The sequence below is a fragment of the Urocitellus parryii genome, chromosome 6 (assembly GCF_045843805.1).
Source record: "Urocitellus parryii isolate mUroPar1 chromosome 6, mUroPar1.hap1, whole genome shotgun sequence".
In the NCBI taxonomy this organism is placed as follows: Eukaryota; Metazoa; Chordata; class Mammalia; order Rodentia; family Sciuridae; genus Urocitellus; species Urocitellus parryii.
Window position 1 is genome coordinate 76,152,188 of NC_135536.1, and position 19,640 is coordinate 76,171,827.

A 19,640-nucleotide genomic window follows, 5' to 3' on the forward strand; every position below is an offset into this window, starting at 1 on the left:
TCTCTCTCTCTCTCTCTCTCTCTCTCTCTGTCTCTCTCTCACACACACACACACACACACACACACACACACACACACACATCCCTATCCCCGGGGACTTAGCTATCTACCTATATTTTAGAAATACCTCCCAGGAGGTTCTGAATCATATCCCTGTTTACTAATGACTATTCTAGTATACGGACCTAATCTTTCTTCTGTATTCTGACTCTATCCACTCTCATATGTGTTTCACCCCAAAATTCTCATCAGTTAAATACATTCATTATTTTTCTTTTCCATTTCATGTAATTTGAAAAACAGAACATGAAATAAAGTACTTTTTTTTCTTGATTTTATGTGTGTAAATGTTAATTTCAACTGAGAACTCAAGATTTATTTGTTGGTATAATACTTCTAAATAATAAACAATTATAATTGTTTCTTCACATATTTCAGAACTTTCTTGTAACATAAAATGCTACATGTGATACTTAAGATGTTTGTTTTTTTATAGGCATCTGCAGCATCCTATTTCCAGAAAAGAACTTCTCAAGCCAGTAAGACTGAGGAAGTGAAAGAAGAAAATCCTAAAAATGAATCATCTGAAACCCCAGCTATCTGTCCCCAAAACACTGAAAATCAAAGGTCAGTAATAGGGAGACTTGTATTCTAAGTATCCCAGAAAAAAAGCATACAGTAGGCACCCATTATTCAAAGTACAAATTTTTACAACTCTATTATTCTTATAATCACCGATAGTAGGTATTTAAATACTTGTGACACAAATAAATATTGACTAATGGCTGTTTACATTACTTATTATAATTTGCCTTAATAAACTTCTAAGTTCTAAATTGCACATTCATTTTATTGGGACACTATTTTATAATTCATGTTTTATTTGTTTTTTAATAATGTAGTTATACTGGAAGGTAGACAGCAAAAGATACAAAAAGATAAATTATGGAAAATAAATCTCTTTCCTAGTCACCCATTTCTCTTTCCAAAAACAATCATTGTAACACATTTCTTATGTAGCTTTCCAAAATTATTCTTTGCATGTGCAGATACATTTGTTTGTTTTTTAAAATTTTTACACAAATGATAACAGACCTTAGATTTTTTTACTTAATAGCTTTTACAGATCATAAAGAACTTCTTTAATTTTTAACATCCATTGAATAGATAAGTCCTAATTCATTTAGATCTCTTCATGTGGACAGAAAAGTAGTTGTTAGACTTTTGCTAGTATGAATAGTACTGCAACGAATACAGTTCAAATTAATATGCACTAATATTAATAATTTTATAGATAATGCAAAATTGTTCTACAATGATGTCTTATTATATACCACTATTAATGTAAGAGTTTCTGTTTGCCCATATCTTCTTTACTTATCAATACAGTGTGTTACTAAATTTTTTTTTTTTTTTGGAGAGGGAATCACCGTGTTGTTCAGTCTGGTCTCAAACTCTTGGACCCAAGTGATCCTCTTATCTCAGCCTCCCAAATAGTGGGGACTACAGGCATACACCATGACACATGGCTTACTAAATATTTTGATCTCTGCTTTCTCGATTTGTTTTAAATGCATTGATTAAATTATCTAATTTTTCTAATGGCTTTATATTAACCAATTTAATAAAGGGAATAGCTTGTTTTTGTATTTTTAAGGGATAATTCTTTTTTTTTCCTTCTTTTATTAGTACATTATCATTATAAATAATAGTTGGGGGGCTGGGGATGTGGCTCAAGCTGTAGTGCGCTTGCCTGGCATGTATGCGGCCTGGGTTCGATCCTCAGCACCACGTATAAACAAAGATGTTGTGCCTGCCAATAACTAAAAAATAAATATTAAAAAAATTCTCTTCTCTCTCTCTCTCTCTCTCTCTCTCTCTCTCTCTCTCTCTCTCTCTCTCCCTCCCTCCCTCCCTCTCTCTCTAAAAAAAAAAATAATAATAATAGTTGGGTTCATTTGGACAAAACCATACATGCATGGAATTCCATTTCAATCCCTGGTGTCTCCCTCTTTTGCCTCCCCCTATTCTCCTTCCTTTAGTCTACTGGTCTTCCTTTCACTTGTTTATTTTTGATTGGTGCTTTATAGACCTACATAAAAGTGGAATTCACTTGGTATATTTATACATGCACATAAGATAATTTCGTTAAATTTATTACATATTTCCTCCCCTTTCTCACCCTTCTTTTCTCCTCCCTCCCTCTTGATCTCCTGTTCCACTGATCTTTTCTATATCTTTATGATATCTGATCACCTCCTCCCCTTTCCCTTTGTTTTGCTGTAGCTTCCACATATGAGAGAAACATTTGACCTTGAGTCTGGCTTATTTCACTTAGCATGATGTTCTCCTTTTCCATTCATTTACTAGCAAATGCCATAATTGCATTCTTCTTTAAGGCTGAGCATAATTCCATTGTGTGTGTATATATGTGTGTGTGTGTATATATATATACTGCATTTTCTTAATCCATTCATCTAATGACAGACATCTAAGCTGGTCCCATAACTTGGCTGTTGTGAATTTTTCTGCTGTAAGCATTGATGTGGATATATCACTATAGTATGCTGATTTTAATTCTTTTGGATAAATACTCCTCAGTGTATTGGGATAATTGGGTCTTATAGTACCTGTACCTGTGGTTTTAATTCATGATTATTTCCTGTTTTGTTCTGAATTTGATTTAGATCTTAAATAGTGAAAGTTTTATTATTTAAGGAAATTGAGACAGGGTTGAGGATGTAGCTCAGTGGTGGAATGTGAACCTAGTATATGGGATGACTGGGTTCAATCCTCTGTACCACAAAAAAAAAATTGATAATTCATCTTTTTTTAATATTTCTTAGCTGTAGTTGACACAATACCTTTATTGTATTTATTTATTTATTTATATGTGATACTGAGAATTGAACCCAGGGCCTCACACCTGATAGGCAAATGCTCTACCACTGAGCCACAACCCCAGCCCCAGTAATTCATCTTTTAATATTAACTGATTACACAGAAAACATATCTTTTGGAATATCATTAAGGCCATTACCATTTTTTAAAGAATTTTTTTTTGTTGTAGATGGATGCAGCATCTTTATTTTTATTTATTTATTTTTATATGGTGGTGAGGATCAAACTCAGGGCATCATGCATTAGAGGCAATCACTACCACTGAGCTACAACCCCAGCCCCAAGGCATTACCATTTTTAACCAAATATTCTGTCACAGATATTGAAAAAATAAATCAGAAGAGAAATATTTTTTTAAAAAAATTAAAACTTTTATTTAGAGGCAGATGATTGTATATTATTAGACTTGTGACATTTCTCCAAATTTAATTAAAATAAGTCTTTACTATTTTCTGCAAATTCAAGAATCTTTGTTCAGTGTTTATTTTAGCATTGATTTTTGTTTGTATTATTTTTCTGGAAAAAGAATTACATTAAAAGATTACTTGGGATCTATATTTTCAGAAATTGGACAAATGGTTATAGTCACCCAATTAATATTAATATTTTAAAATAATTTGGTATTTTAAACTTGGTATTATTGGGTATGGTGGTGCACATCTGTAATCCCAGTGACTCAGGAAACTGAGGTAGAAGGATTGCAAGTTCAAGGCTTGCTTCTGCAACTTAGACCCTGTCTCAAATTTTAAAAAAGGGCTTTGGATGTGTCTCTGTGGTGCACCCCTGGGTTCAATCCTTAGTATTGTGGGGTTGGGGGGACACGACATTTTTATCATTAACATTTTACACTGGTATCTTTGTTGTATATTTAAACTCGTCATTTAGGATTTATTCAGCTTCAGCATAGTGAAAGATAAAATAGCTGTTGGGTTAAATGGGGGGTCTCTGGTGTCAAACTGCCTGGCTTTTGAGTCTCAGGTCTAACTTTTACTATCTCTAATGTGGGGTAAGTTATTTCATCTCTCTCCTCAATTTCCTCATCTGTGGAATGGAAATAACTAATTGTTCCCAAGTATTCATAGGGTTGTTGCTATATCAATGAGATAATGTGCACATAAAGCATTTAGAACAATGACTGGCAGAAATAAGTGCACAGAAACTATCAAATGGCTAATTAAACTTTTATTTAAGACCTAAAGACAATCTGTGTCACAAGCAGAATCTAGTAAAATTTACAAGTGTGATTTTTGTCCATGCTTTACATAAAGATAATACAGGTCAGCTGTGAGCACAAGGGTGAGACAATGGGAAAGGGGCTTGAGAGAAATCAGAAAGATTTCAAATAGCTGTCGTTGGAAATGGAGAAAGAGCCTTCTAAGGACGTTGGAAGGGTTTTATCATACCAGAGGGGCTAAGTGAGCTTGGAGACCTTGAGCCTGTCAGCATTCATAAAAAGTTCCAAGTATGACATTAAGGTTGTTGCTGCACTTAGAAAGTACAAATGTGGGTAATCCTTTTGAATTGGCCTTGTAGTAGATTTTGTCATTTAATTAATCCAGCAGTCTCCAGTCAATTTGAAGTAATATGAATATTAACAGAGATAACTGTCTCCCTTTATATAGGTTTGCAAAAAACGAATTGTTAATTGCTAATTTAAAAAGCCATAAAGTACTTTAAGCTGTATATCAAGCATAAATTTATTTCATAATTACTGTTTTAGGCCAAAGACTGGGTTCCAAATGTGGCTGGAAGAAAACAGAAGTAATATTTTGTCTGACAATCCTGACTTTTCAGATGAAGCAGACATAATAAAAGAAGGAATGATTCGGTTTAGAGTATTGTCAACTGAAGAAAGAAAGGTAAGGAAAATTGTGCTGAGATTGAGATTTTTTTTTAATATTTTTTTAGTTGTAGATGGACACAATACCTTTATTTTATTTAGTTTGTTATTTGATGCTTGGGAATCCAGTGCCTCACGAGTGCTAGGCAAATGCTCTACTACTGAGCCATAATCCCAGACCCTGGAGATTGAGATCTTACTGAATTTTCCAGGCTTAAAAAATTCTTATAGAAATGCCTTTTTCTATGTTTGGAAAATTGAATACAAAGTTAACTCATACTTTCAGACTACTACCTCAGGGTCCTTGCAAGTAGAATTTTGACAAATACTATCTACTTACACATGAGTATTCTCCTTTTGATGGGGGGAAAATACATTTCATTGTAAATTAAGTCTGGTGGCTTACACCTCCTGTGAATTGCTGCACTGTGAAGAAACGAGGAAAGGAATGTGTCTGGTATACCAATAATCCTCAGACTTCACTTCCCTAGGGAGGCATTGTGCCACATGGGCACCTACTGACAGATACTTGCTTTAATGAATTGGGTTTTATGAATGAAGGTATTGTATAATGAGGAAACTAGAAACTGGTCTAATCACTTCTAACCTCATTTAGAACTTCTTTAGTAGTTTTGTGTGTCTTATTTTTGTTAACTATTATAAAGGGATTAAAATTCTCAAGGATTAGATAAATTAGCAGATGAATGTATAAGACCTTATATTGCAAAAGGGGAAGAGATGGGGCAAAAGTTGTGATCAGTTCTGGTTTTTTGTGGGGTGTTTTGTAGTGCCAGGGATCAGGGCCTTGTACGTGCTAGACAGATACTCTGCCACTGAGCTGTATCCCCACCTGTGATTATGTTTTTGAATATTTAAAAATGAAGTCAACATTTTTTTTTCTTGAACCATTTTGATCATGGTGTAGTCAATATTTTTAAGGTAAATGCTAAATGTTCTCTTTAATCCAGTTTATTAATGTAGCAAATTCTACAGGTCAAATGTCTCCTTTATATTCAAAGAAATAAATGGCCAGAAAAATACAGTAAGAGGAAAGGAACTATTATAGATTAAATGAGACTTCATAGATGTGGATGTTATTTGACTTTTTCAGAGTGAATAAAAATCAATCATAAAATAATATATACTATATAACTCATTTATTTAACATTTGTAAATTGGCAATGTGATAGGGATGAATAACAGAATAGTGGTTGCTTGGGGTTGGAACCTGGATAGAAATTTGGTGGAGTGGGAAACAATAGGGATCTTTGTGGCGATGGAACTCTTCTGTATTTTGACTTTGGAAAATGCACATTCCTACAATAAAATTAAATGGATATACCCATACAAACAAATAAGTAGAAGGAAAACTGATGATTGTATCAATGTCAACACCCTGATTGTGCTAATTGTGCTGTAGTTTTGCAAGATGTTACCACTTGGGAAAATTAGGTAAAGGCTACTTGGGATCTTTCCTATAATCCCAAGTAAATCACAATTATCTCAAAAAGTTCCTGCAGTTTTATTATTTGCACTTATTATGGTTAAATACAAGAAGAATTTAGATTGAAATAACAGAAATAGAATGCAAAATTTTTAATGTGTTCTCCAATTAAAATTTTTTTAAAAAAATATTTATTTTAACTAGGTATATAGGAGCAGAATGAATTTTGATTCATTTTTTTCAATTGAAGCACAACTTTTCATTTCTCTGGTTGTACACGATGTAGCGTTGTACCGCATGCAGTCATACATCTACCTAGGGTAATGATGTCCATCGAGTTTTGTTTTTAAATTTTTAAATAAAATTGATTTTTAAGGGATGCATGAAAACAAAAATCTTATATATTAATGGGACGACATGATGATTCAATACATATAAGCCTTGTGTAGTGTTTAAACCAGGTTAAGCATTTATCTCTTTTATCAATTGTGAAGAAAACTTTCAAAATCCTTTCTTTGAGCTTTTTGAAATGTACAATACATTATTATTGTATCTAGTTACTCTCCTGTTCAAGAGTACTCCTTTGTTCTAGCCATCTATAGTTTAGTACCAATTGATAAACATTTTCCTATTCTTTCCCCAGCCCCTAATCTTCCTGGCCTCCAGTAATCACCATTCCATTTTCAACTTCTATGAGATCAGCTTTTTAAAATTTTAATGTATTTATATATTTGTTTTGTTTTTGTGGTGCAGGGCATCAAACCCAGGACCTTATGAATTTTAGGCAAGCATTCTACCACTGATCTACATTTCTAGCTTTTCTAAATTCCATATATGAATGATATTCTGCAGTACCTGTCTTTCTGTGCCCAGCTGGGCAGACACCTGTAATCCCAGCTGATCAGGAGTCTGAGGGAGGTAGAAACCAAGTTCAAAGCCAGCCTCAGCAACTTAGTGAGGCCCTAAGCAACTTAAAGAGACCCTATCTCAAAATAAAAACAAAAAGGGCTGGGACGTAGCTCAGTGGTTAAGCACTCCCTAGGTTGAATCCATGGTACTAAAGAGAAAAAAAGATCTTCAGTTCCAACCATGTCGCCACAAGTGACAGCTATTATTCTTTCTTATGGTTCAGTAGTATTCCATTGTGTATGCATATGTACTATATTTTCTTTATCTATTTATCCACAGATAGACACTTCACTTGTTTTTATTTCTTAGCTATTATGAATCATGCTTTAGTGAATATGAGAGTACAGATATCTCTTCAATATACTGATTTCATTTCCTTTATATACTGAGTAGCAGGATGACTGGATCATGTGGCAGTTCTATTTTTAAACCTCCATACTGTTTTCAGTAGTGACTGTGCTAATTTAAATTCCCACCAACAGTGTAAAACCTTTCCTTTATCTCCACTGCCTCTCCAGCATTTGTTATTCTTGGTCTTTTTGATAATAGCCGTTCTTCTTAGGGTAAAGTGATATCTCATTGTAGTTTTAATTTAAATTTTCCTGATTAATGATGTCGAACATTTTTTCATATGCCTGTTTGCCATTTATATGTCTTCTTTTGAGAAATGTCTATTTAGAATCTATTGCCCATTTTTTAATGGGTTTTTTGCTATTGAGTTTTCTAAGTTCTTTAAGTATTCTGAATATCACACCTTGACAGGTGGACAGTTTACAAATATTTTCTCCCAGAGAATAAAAGATTTGTTAACAATTAGAACCATTAATGATTAACTTAACAATTCAAGTGACAACTTTTTTATATATATATATGTGTATATACATATACATATATGTAAGTGTTCCTAGAAAAGTAATAACTCCCATCCTATTTCCTTGTTATTAGTAAAAAGTCTTTTCTCCCCCAATATTTTCCAAAGGCATGGACTAACAAGGCCAAGGGAGGAACTCCAAGTGATGAAACTGAAGGAAAGAAGCGAAAACATGCAGCTGATGAAAGTCTTGAAGCAGAAAACCAGAAGGAAGCAGCAAAGGAGAATCTGAATTTGCCTAAAAAGCAAAAACCCTTAGATCTTTCTACAAATCAAAAGCTGTCAGCATTTGCATTTAAGTAGGTATAAAGGAAGAAAGTGACCTCATGGATTTTTTTGCTCGTCTTTAAATATGAACTTTTTTTTAATATTGAGGAAATGGATTATTATATATTTTAAAGATTTAAAGACAACAGTTTTTATTAATACGATAGTGGGGTGTTAGCTCAGTGGTAGAGCACTTTCCTAGCAAAAGGAAAGGCCTCGACTCCATTTCCAGCACAAAAAAAGAAAAAAACAAAATGTAGTAATTATATTGATATAGGAAACAGCATGTGTGCAAATTATTCTGTCCCCACATGGAGCAGAAGCATTATGATTGTAATTACTAACTACAGGCCATATTGTATCCCAATAGAAGTCAGTTTGATTTTATTTCTTACCTTCAAAAATCATCAAAACCAAGATTGTAAAACTTCTGCACAAGGAAGTTATCTTCTAGGGGTTTCCTCAGTTGGTTTATGTCATGTACTGGGAAATACCACAGTAGACCTCTTCCCAAGTATGTTAGCATAGACTCTTTTTTTTTTTTTTTTTTTTTTTTTTTTTTTTGTCTATATTAGACCTGGGGGGGCATGCTTTTTAAATATGGACCTCAGATATGTAAATAATCTTACAAATAAAACTTTGTTTTAGAAATTTCTTTATATACAGTTTTCAATTTTCTGTATAGTGTAGGCTTTTTTGGATAAATAAAACTTTCTCACTTTCCATATGTGGCTTGCTATGGTCTTAATATTGTATCTCCATGAAGTGGAAATGCTTCTAGAAAATATATTACACATTTACCACCATAATTTCTACACCCCAAACCCCCTGTACCACTACCTCTGCTTTGTCTATACAGTAGAGACTGGAAGGCATTGTTTGAGAGTACTGCAGCCCAGTGCACTGATTATCAGCCATCAGCAATACTTTGCTGAGCAAATCTTTGAAACCTTAATAAGAGTAGAGTTACGGAAAGTGTTTAACTCCTTTTATTTTGAACAAACAGATTTGAATTATTTATTTCATTTTGACTATTCTAAGCAGAGATTAAATGCAGCAACATAATGGCAAAGTATAGGTTGGGGAAATGGCAAAATAAAATCAGGTGACTCAAAATTAAGAGTAGTTTATAGATTTAGGTGAACTGGAGTCAAAGGATACTTTTTATCCCACCATGAGTAAGGTTAGGAAGGCTACATATCTGATTTTTTAGATCAGTAGCTGATGTGGAGAGAAATAAAGCACAGTGGTTGGGAGCACAGGTTTTAAGAATTAAGTGAGATAAAAGCACTTAGTTCCTGACACAGTAATATTTTGTACAAGTGTTGGCTATTCCTATGCTATTGCTTAGTTTATCTTGCTGTAATCAAGTTTGATTCTGAATACTTATGAACTAATTTTTAATTTCAAGTTTCTGAAGTAAAGATTTATTTTTTAATATTTGAAAAACATGTTTATAGATGGGCTTCATTTCCTCAACTTGCATATTGTGCCACTTGGGAGGCCAAGGCAGGAGGAATCCAAGCATGAGGCAAACATGGACAATTTAGCAAGACACTGCCTCAAATTACAAAAGTTTAAAAAGGCTTGGGATATTGCTCAGTGATATAGTATCCCTGGATTCACCCCACCTGACTCCGCCGCCAACAAACTTGTTTACTGTTCAAAGTATAGTATATAATCCATGAGTGTTAAATTTTAGAACCTTAGGAACCAAGTAATACCAAGGATTTGCAAGTTTTTTAAATCTACTTTTCTTTGGTTGAAAGAGGTTTTTATATTGATTTGGTTTAACTTACAAATCAGAAAAAAACAAAAAACATCTTCATGTCTTTGCTATAAAAGAGTAAATCTCTTTTTCCCCCAGTTCTTTTTTTTTTCCAGAGAACTAAGAGATAGTAGAAAATGGAAATGGAAATAAATTAATATATTAGCCATTATCATATCAACAATATTCCCTATTTTGAGCTTTTTGTATAGCACAGAAAGTTTTTATATACTTAATTTCATTCTCCCAAAACAAAAGCTTCTCAAAGGAGGTTATTTTAGTTTTACATTCTTCAAAAGGGCATTGTGTTAGTTTGCAGAGCATTATTGGGCAATTGCTCAAATATAAGGGTAGAGATTTTCACTAAAATCATAATTGAGTTTATAATCAAGAGCACTAGAAGACCAGTTTAGAGCCTTTCAGTAACTTTATTTGAATTATAGAATACTGTTTAGAGTCTTACCAGATCCCTAGAATGGCTCACCTATTGCCACTTGAATCTACCCAGCTTAGGGATTTCCCAGCCATCCAAAAGAGGAGCCATGGCAAATGAGCCAATCGAGATTATGCTCTCTGGTCTTTGAAAGGGGAGAAAGCAGAGAGAGAGGTTATAGGTATAGGAACTAACCAAACAAGTCATAGTCAAGACAAAGAAAATACTGGAGAACCCTTAGCAAAATCAATGCTTTCTAAGTCCCATCAGGGTCACCAAGAGATGTCATGGGAGAAGAGATGTCCCCAGAGAAGGATTCGAGGAGTTCCCAGAGGAGAGGGGGACCTCAACTCAAGACCAACAGGGTTCTTGGCATATGTGACAGAAAAGAATTTTAGCAAGAGTCAAAGGTACAGGCAGAGGTTTACTTAGGAAGGTAGATACACATTCAAGGGAGAATTCTGGCTATCAGGAATGAAAAGCAGGGCCTGGGATTAATGAAGTCACTCTCCCTTAGCTGTGTCTGGCAAATGATGTTGGATCCTTTCCATCTTGACCTCTGCATGTAGTCTCTATATGGCCTGATTTGGACTTTCTCACAAAGTAGTGACTTGGATGACAGGCACCCCAAAAGACAGATATTGTATCACCTTTCCCATTCTAGCCTCTAGAGGTCAGCAGGATCGCTTCTGCCTCATTGTGTTCCTTAGAAGCAAAACATTTAAGGTTAGCTCATGTTCAAGGGAAAGGAACTTAGTTCATTCCTAAGAAGGAATGTTGATGTGTAAGAAGAGCATGTGGAATTGAATGTGTCGTTGTGCCCATCTTTAGAAAATACAAACTGCCACACTCAGCTGGAGATTTCATGGCCTCATGGAGTACAGTCAGCAGGAGACAGCCCCTGGCTCACCCATAGTGAGGTATATAAGAGAAAATTCTCCCCTTCATAAAGTCAGGATCCTAAAGGACAACTGGCTTGCTGAGGTTATTGTTTTCTTGGCAGTGCCAGGGATTAAGCCCAGAGCTTTACACATGCCAGGCAGGTTCTCTACTACTGATCTGTACCTTTAACCTTTCTCTCGAGTTTAAGGGTAAATCAAAAGTAGGCTCCTGTCCTCACAGACTATAAACACTTATCTCAAACACTGGCAATAGTGTATATGATAACACATGTGATAGTCCTATTAATAAATTTATAGTATCACTGGCCCCCATTCAGGTTTTTTTGAAAGACTAATAAGAAAAATCTATGGCAAGATTAGTCAAGAAAAAAAGAAAAAATAAGTGATCTTAGAAATAGAAAGGAGGGGCTGGGGATGTGGCTCAAGCGGTAGCGCGCTCGCCTGGCATGCGTGCAGCCCGGGTTCGATCCTCAGCACCACATACAAAGATGTTGTGTCCGCCGAAAACTAAAGAATAAATATTAAAAAATTCTCTCTCTTTCTCTCTCTCTCTCTCTCTCCCCACTCTCTCTTTAAAAAAAAAAAAAAAAAGAAATAGAAAGGAATTTAGTAACTACAAATGGTACAGATAGGAAGAGGCTGGTAGTGGTCAATTTTAGCATCAACTAGGCTAGCTACAGTTGCCCTTCTGCAAACGCATGTGTATTATCATGAAGGTATTTTATACATCATATTAAAGTTCATAATCAAGGAATTCTAAATAAGGGAGATTATTCTAGATAATATATATAGGCCTGATTCAATCAGTTAAAAAGGCCTTAGGAGGAGAAATGAGGCCCCACTGACAAAGAAGGATTTACCATGTGGATAACAGCATTTGCTCATGCTCAAGATTTCCAAGCTGCCCTTACTGACGTAGGCCACACTCAGCTGGAGATTTCATGCCTTCATGGAATCAGGATTGCAGACTTGCCTGCACCATATGAGCAGTTTCTTTCTTTGCAATAATATTCTCCTCTCTCTCTCTCTCTCTCTCTCTCTCTCTCTCTCTCTCTCTCTCTAAAATCTGAAAAAGACTGTCCTTTACCCAATAGGGCTACAGTAATAGGTTGAGAAACTTAATACTGTTAGAATGGTAATACTTTCTGAATGTGTTTGTGTTTACATAGATACTGCATATATGTTTACATATATACATATATATATTAGTCAACATTATATATAAATCAGTCAAATAGAGCCAGCATACACACACACACACACACACACACACACACACACACACATACTAGTTCTTTTTCTCTGGTTGAATACTGACTGACTTAAGGTGATAAATTAAAACAATAAGTTGGGAAACTGATGAAATGGAAAAGGACAAGAAAACAAGAGCTTATTAAAACAATGAAGAGAACAACAAAAATAAAAATTTAAGAATAAATTTTAGAAAATAAGTGCAAAGCTTACATTTTGAAAACTACAAAACATTGTTGAAAGACCAAAAAAAAAGACCTAAATAAATTAAAAGACATCCTCTGGTTATGGATCAGAAGACTTGATACTGTTAAGATGATAATATATGCCAAATTTTATGTATAGATTCAATGTAATTCCTATCAAAACCCAGCTGGCTTTCTTTTTTGTTTGGTTTTTGTTTTTGTTTTTGAGAAATCAAGGGACCTAGAATAGGCAACACAATCTTAAAGGGATTTTTTAAATTCTTTTTTTTTTTTTTGTGGTGCTGGGGATTGAACCAGGGCCTTTACATGTGAGGCAAGCACTCTACCAACTGAGTAAAATTCTTTTTACTTGAAAAAAAAAAAATAGTCTTAGACACAACTCCAGTATTTACCACAAAGCTACAGTAATCAAGATAATGGCATGGGGATCAAGTACTGGCATGAGGATAGACATACAGAAAAACAGAACAAAATTAATAGTCCAGAAATAAACCTCACATTTATAGTCAATGTTTTAAAGTTGTTGGGATAGTTTAATGGGGAGATGATAAATAGTATTTTCTAAGATGTTTCTGGGACAACTAGATAGATTGAGAAGAATCAAGTTGGACCCTTATCTCACACTCTATCAAAAATGAATCATAAATAGATTAAGACCTACATGTAAGAGCTAAAACTATTAGATTCATAGAAAAAAAAAAGTGTAAATCCTTGTAACCTTGAATTAGTTTCTTAGATGTGACACCAGAAGTACAAATGACAAGGAAAAAACAAAGTCAACATCATAAAAATTAAACACTTGTGCCTTAAAGAACCATTATCCTATCAAAAAATGCAATTTCTATCAAGAAAGATTGGTATTTTTCAATCTCTAATATCAAGAGATTGAAAAAGAAACAAGAAAACAAAAACCATAAGCCAGGCATAGTAGTGCATGCCTGTAATTCCAGGGACTCTAATTCTAGGGACTCTGAGGCAGGAAGATCACAAGTTTGAGACCAGCCAGAACAACCTAGCAAGGCCCTAAGCAATTTAGTGAAATCCTGTCTCAAAATTAAAAAGGGCTGGGGATGTGGCTCAGTGGTAGAGTGCCCCTGGGTTCAATTCCCAGTAACACACACACACACACACACACACACACACACACACCCCATAGACTGGGGTAGGGGGAATTTGCAAATCATATTTGATAAGGATCATGTATATTTATACTGTATAGAATACTCTCACAAATCAATAATGAAAAGACAACCCAATTTTAAAATGGGACTTGAATAGACAACTGCTCCAAGAAGATTAAAAAAAAAAAATGACCAAGAAGCACATGATAAGATGTTCCAAATATTTAGTCATCAGGAAAAGGCAAATCAAAACCATAAAGAAGCCAAGTATGGTGGTGCTCACCCAGCTACTCAGGAGACTAAGGCAGGAGGATCACTTGAATCCAGGCGATTAGTGCTAGCCTGGGAAACAGCGAGGCAGGCCCTGTCTCTTAAATTAATTAATTAACAAAAATCTGACTCAAGAAAGAATAGAAAATAAGAATAGCTGAGAGCCAATTTAAAAAATTGGTTCATATTTATAATTCTCAAAAAGAAAATCCTGAACTAGATGATTTTAAAATAAAATTATATCAGTCAAGTAAAAATTATAGTCTTAAAGTATTAAATATAGTGGCTGTCATAATCTTGATATCAAAACCCAACAAGATTAATTCAAGAAAGGAAAATTGAATGCGTGCAGTGGCACATGCCTGTGATTCTGGCAACTCAGGAGGCTGGGGCAGGAGGAAGCAAGTTTGAGACCAGTCTGGGCAACTCAATGAAGCCCTAAGCAATTTAGCAAGACCTTGTGTCAAAATAAAAAAGCTCACTGGTAAAGCACACCTGGTTCAATTTCCAGTACTGAAAAAAGAAAGGAAGGAAGGAAAATTAGAGCCAGGTATGGTGGTGCAGTGAGTGACTCAGGAGGCTCACACAGTAGGGTCATAAGTTCAAGGCCAGCCTGGGAAACTTAGTGAGACCATTTCTCAAAATAAAAAGGAGTGTGATTTCGATATAGCTCAGTGTTCCTGGCTTCAATCCCCAAATCCCCAGTACCAAAAAAAAAGAAAGAAAATTAAACCAATCTCATTCATGAATATAGTTGAAAAATCTGAAGTAAAATTTTAGTAGGCCCGATCCCCAATACAATGTATAAAAAATATATTTTAGCTACCCTGTTGATTTAAAGCTAAGAATACAAAGTTGGTTTAACACTAGAAACTCAGTTTATGCTAATTCAAGGATAAAATTAAAGTGTTTTTGCATAGATATGTACTTCATATATGTACTCTGGTATATTTCTGTCACTTTGTGGAATTAACTTTGTATGTCACTGAACCATCTCACTCAAGGGCTCATAAAAACACACTGAAATATTTTTATGCAGAGGAAAATAGTACAAGCAAAGATTTAAACTACTGTAAGACTTGTTTGATGCTATTGTTCTTTTACTTGTACGTTTTATTTAATAAATCTCTATCTGGTGTTCTCCTTGCATGTTTTGTTTAGAATTTTATGTCTCTTTTGTAATTGTGGATATCTATTTGTTTATTTCAACCACAAACCCAGGTTTTTGAGGGCAGGGACTATGTTGGCAGGGTGATTGGCCTAGTTGACACAGTACAAGGTTTGGAGCTTGATGGGTTTAGGATTCGTATCCTTGCTCTACAACTGGAGCGATTTCAGGGAAATTTCGCTTCTTTGAATTTCCATTTCTTATGACCCTTTATTAGAAAGAGGACAGAGATTTCCAGCTTAGAACTCATTCTCAGACAACCTGCATGGTCCACATACCCAGAAGAAAAACTCACCTGTCACTTGCCAGAATTCCCCAGGTTACAATGTGCTAAAAGTGCACAGTTGACCCCATTATTGGTGGGGGTGGGGGGGCAGGCTAATATGTCTCCCAGATATTTAAATTTGGACACAGAAACAGAATCATTTCATTTGAAGAACAAAACTTTATGATCAAAGCAACAGCTACGGAAAGGGAAAATTCAAGTGGCAGGGATACAGAGAAATCGTCAATGAGCAGAGAAAACCAATCTAGTTAAAGCAGAAAAGTAGAGGCAAAATTAAGAATACACAGAAAAATTTTAACACATCACCATCATCATGACTGCTGTTGTGGTTTCAATAACAACAACAACAAAAACAAAAAACAAACAAACAAAAAAAAAATTAGAGAAAAAAGGGTGAAGAGCTGGCATTCTAATTCTTAAAACAACAGTATAAAGGGGACTAATGGCATATAAAATGTTTTGCTCAGCCTTGAATCTGCCCCTCTGCAAACGGCTGGCTTAGAATTGATACAGTTTTTTCTGGAGGGAGGAGCAGTAATGTGGTTTCATAAGATAGAGACTCCCCATCGCATCATTCCCCACCCTCCACAAATGAAATATTAGAGCAGCTGATTAAAAATAGTAGTTGGGTGTATCTAGAATACATAAAGGTCTCTGAAATGTAACATTGACAAACAAAAACCAAAAACATACAATCCAATTAGAAAATGAGCAAAAGTCATGCACAGTTCGCTAAGAAGAAAATCAGATGAGGGGTTGGGGTTGTAGCTCAGTTGGTAGAGCATTTGCCTTGCATGTGTGAGGCACTGGGTTTGGTCCCCATCACCCACATAAAAACAAATAAATAAAATAAAGGTTAAAAAAAAGGAAGCCAGATGGAAAAGAAGCACATATAATGATGCCCAATATCATTAGCCATTACAGAAATGCAAGTTAAAACTATAATATCACTACACATTTATCAGGAGAGCCAAAATGAAAAACAGGTAACACCAAATACTAGTGAGGATGAAGAGAAATTGACCCATTCATGTATCACTGGTAGGAATGTAAAATTGTGCAGGCACTCTAGAAAATAGTTTGGCAGTTTCCTTCATAATTAGAATATACTTGCCATGTGACACAGCAATTTCCTTCTTAAACATTTATCCCAGAGAGATGAAAACTTATTTTCATACATGAGTTTGTTCATAAATTTATAGTAGCTTTTTTTGTAATACTCCAAAGCAGGAAACTACCCAACTGTCTCTCAGTGGGTGAATGGTTAAACACTAGGGCAGGTACACCCATGCCATAGTATGTGCTTCTCAGCAATAAAAAGAAATAAATCGTTGACACGTACAAATTGGATTATTCAAGAAACTATGCTGAGTGAAAGAAGACAATCTCAATAAGATACATACTACATCATTCCATTCATACAATATTCATGACAACATAATTACAGTGACAGAAAACAGATTAATGGTTATTGGAGTTGAAGAGAGGAGAGACATGGCTCTGAAGGAGTGACAAGAGGGAGCCATGTAAGGATGGTCCAGTTGAGTATCTTGATTACTGCGGTGGTTTCACAGGCTATGTGTGATTATGTTACCGCCCCCCACACACACACACAAAAAAAAAATGAGACTGAAATGGTAAAATCTGAATAAGTTCTATGAATTGTACCAACGTCAGTTTCTTGGTTTTGATATTATTATAATACTCCAGTTGTGTAAGATATTCACAATGGGAGAGGATGGTGGGAATAACTATTAGGGATGTCCTACAATTGGCAATGAAACCCCCTAATTTAGCATTTGTAGTGAATGGGAGATAATTTCTATTCTTAACTCCCTGTATGGGGAATTGATTTTTATCTCACTTTCTCTGTTGTATTTGGGGACGGGGGCTTTACTGGGGATTGAACTCAGGGGCTCTCAACCACTGACCCACACCCCCAGCCCTATTTTGTCTTTTATTTAGAGACAGGGTCTCACTAAATTGCTTAGCACCTTGCTTTTGCTGAGGCTGGCTTTGAACTTGTGATCCTCCTGCCTCAGTCTCCGAACCATTGGGATTACAGGCATGTGCCACAGCGCCTGGCACTTTTTCTGCTGTATATGAACTCTTTACCCTCAGAGCTATGCCAGCCCCTGTGTCTGAGTGGAGACACTGGCAACAGTCTAAGAATGACTAAGGAGGAAGCTGGTGAGAGCTGGAGTCCTTGATGACATTACTGCATGCTTAACCCATGCCTGAGATGCCATCTCCAGACTTGTGGGGAAGTGAGTGTGTGAAGCCACAGTTCTCAGCCTGGGAAGCAGGTGGGAATCACACTTAAAGCCCTGCCACACCCTCTACCAAAGAAATCAGGTCTCACCAAATGGGAGCTGGGCTTCCTGGTGATTTTCATGTGCAGTTAATTTTGAGAATCCCTGGTGTAAGCCACTTTTAGTGAATATTCAATCTCTAACAACAAAAAAAAATCTACATGGCATAGTTTATTTTTGAAACTTACTTATTTTCAGCCAGATAAAACTCAGGGCCCCCACATGGTGAAAAAGATCAGAGCCAGGTTGTTTCCTTATCGGCTTTGATTCATCCATATGTGAAACATTCATAACATCGAAGTTAATTTCCACAAATACTTGGATGGCTGGCTGAGACAAATGTATAGTAGCAGTTGTGATGCTAAAAATAAAAACACAGCCAGAGCGACAGAGAACCATGGCTTCGCACCACTCTGCTGAGCTGTTTATTCCCCTTGTCTTGATTGTAATTTCTCATTTGCTTGTTGAATGTTGGTATTTCTGGCAGGATGGTAGCCACTGATCCTACAGGAAGCAGCTTGTCTGTGTTTTCCAGGTGCAAAGTAATGAACCAAAGGGCATCAGGAGACCCTGGCATGAGGACTTGTTCCGTTAAGATCATAAACATGTCATCCCCTTTTGCATCTGTGCCCTTGAGGGGAGAGCTACAAAATAAAAATAAAACAAAATAAAAACAGGACATGGTAAAATTTTCTATTACCCTAGTGTTTTAAGACTGGATTCCAAAAACTGACGAATCACTTGCTGAATTATTGACCCTACAAAATTTTACCTTTCCCTCTCTAGAGATCCCATTAAACAATTGAAAATAGAGAGTAAATAAATCCACAAAATCAATGATGAATAATGACATGAAGGGGGTTGGGGGAGATTCATACATGAAAAAAAATTCGGTAAATTTAGGAAGATAAACAAAAAACCCCAACCAACCAAAGTAAATAAGCTAACTGCCTAGACCCATCCAAAACCTTCTTGGGCATAGGACTCACTGGGGAACTTGTTAAAATGCAGATTCTGATTGGCTGGACAAGGGTCTGGCACAAAATTCTGTGTTTTTAAGAAACTCCCAGGCATTTCTGCATGGTGGGCTATTCTGGTTGGTGGATCACATGTTGAGTGAGTGGCAGTTGAATCACCAGTGCCCTGTGGAACCTGAGAGGGGCTTCATGCTGCTGGAGATGTGAGGCGTGGAGCTGGAGCCAAGGAGATGTATTGCAGCTCTCCATAGCGCGAGTTGAAAACCCATAGCTCACAGGGCCCACTCAAGTAAGAGGAAGGGAGCTAAAATGATTGCATCCTGACTATTGCCAAGGTCCAGGGCTGTCCATTCTTATAATTTTTAAAAAGACAAAATATCGAGATTTCCTTTCATTCTTGGCAACTCGTAGAAGGCTTCTGTTCTCAAAGAAAGGAAGCACATTTTCTAGAGAGAACCAGAGCCTTTCAGGGATTCCTATAAGCTCACAAGTCTGTCAAGGAGGGAGGAGCCCATGTGAAACGTCATGGTGGTTGCCAGGATGAGGACTGATCCCGTCATATTAAGAATGTTCAGGGGGTGCTGGGGTTTGGCTCAGTGGTAGAGCACTTGCCTAGCACTGGGTTCAATTATCAGCACCACATATAAATAAATAAAATAAATATCCATTGACAATCAAAAAATAAAAATAAATTTTAAAAATGTGGGAAAACAG

General features: G+C 35.8%; 1 protein-coding gene across 2 annotated transcripts in view; it reads left to right on the forward strand.

Moving 5' to 3' along the window:
• Wdhd1 (WD repeat and HMG-box DNA binding protein 1) overlaps positions 1-8,375 on the forward strand; it is a 61,421-nt gene extending 53,046 nt beyond the window's left edge. For both annotated transcript variants that reach the window (XM_026384129.2, XM_026384128.2), the window contains 3 exons: positions 497-627; positions 4,622-4,760; positions 8,074-8,375. In XM_026384129.2, coding sequence (XP_026239914.2) covers positions 497-627; positions 4,622-4,760; positions 8,074-8,268 — 465 coding nt within the window. In that variant the 3' untranslated portion in view covers positions 8,269-8,375. The remainder of the gene's footprint in view (positions 1-496; positions 628-4,621; positions 4,761-8,073) is intronic.
• Positions 8,376-19,640: the final 11,265 nt, after the last annotated feature.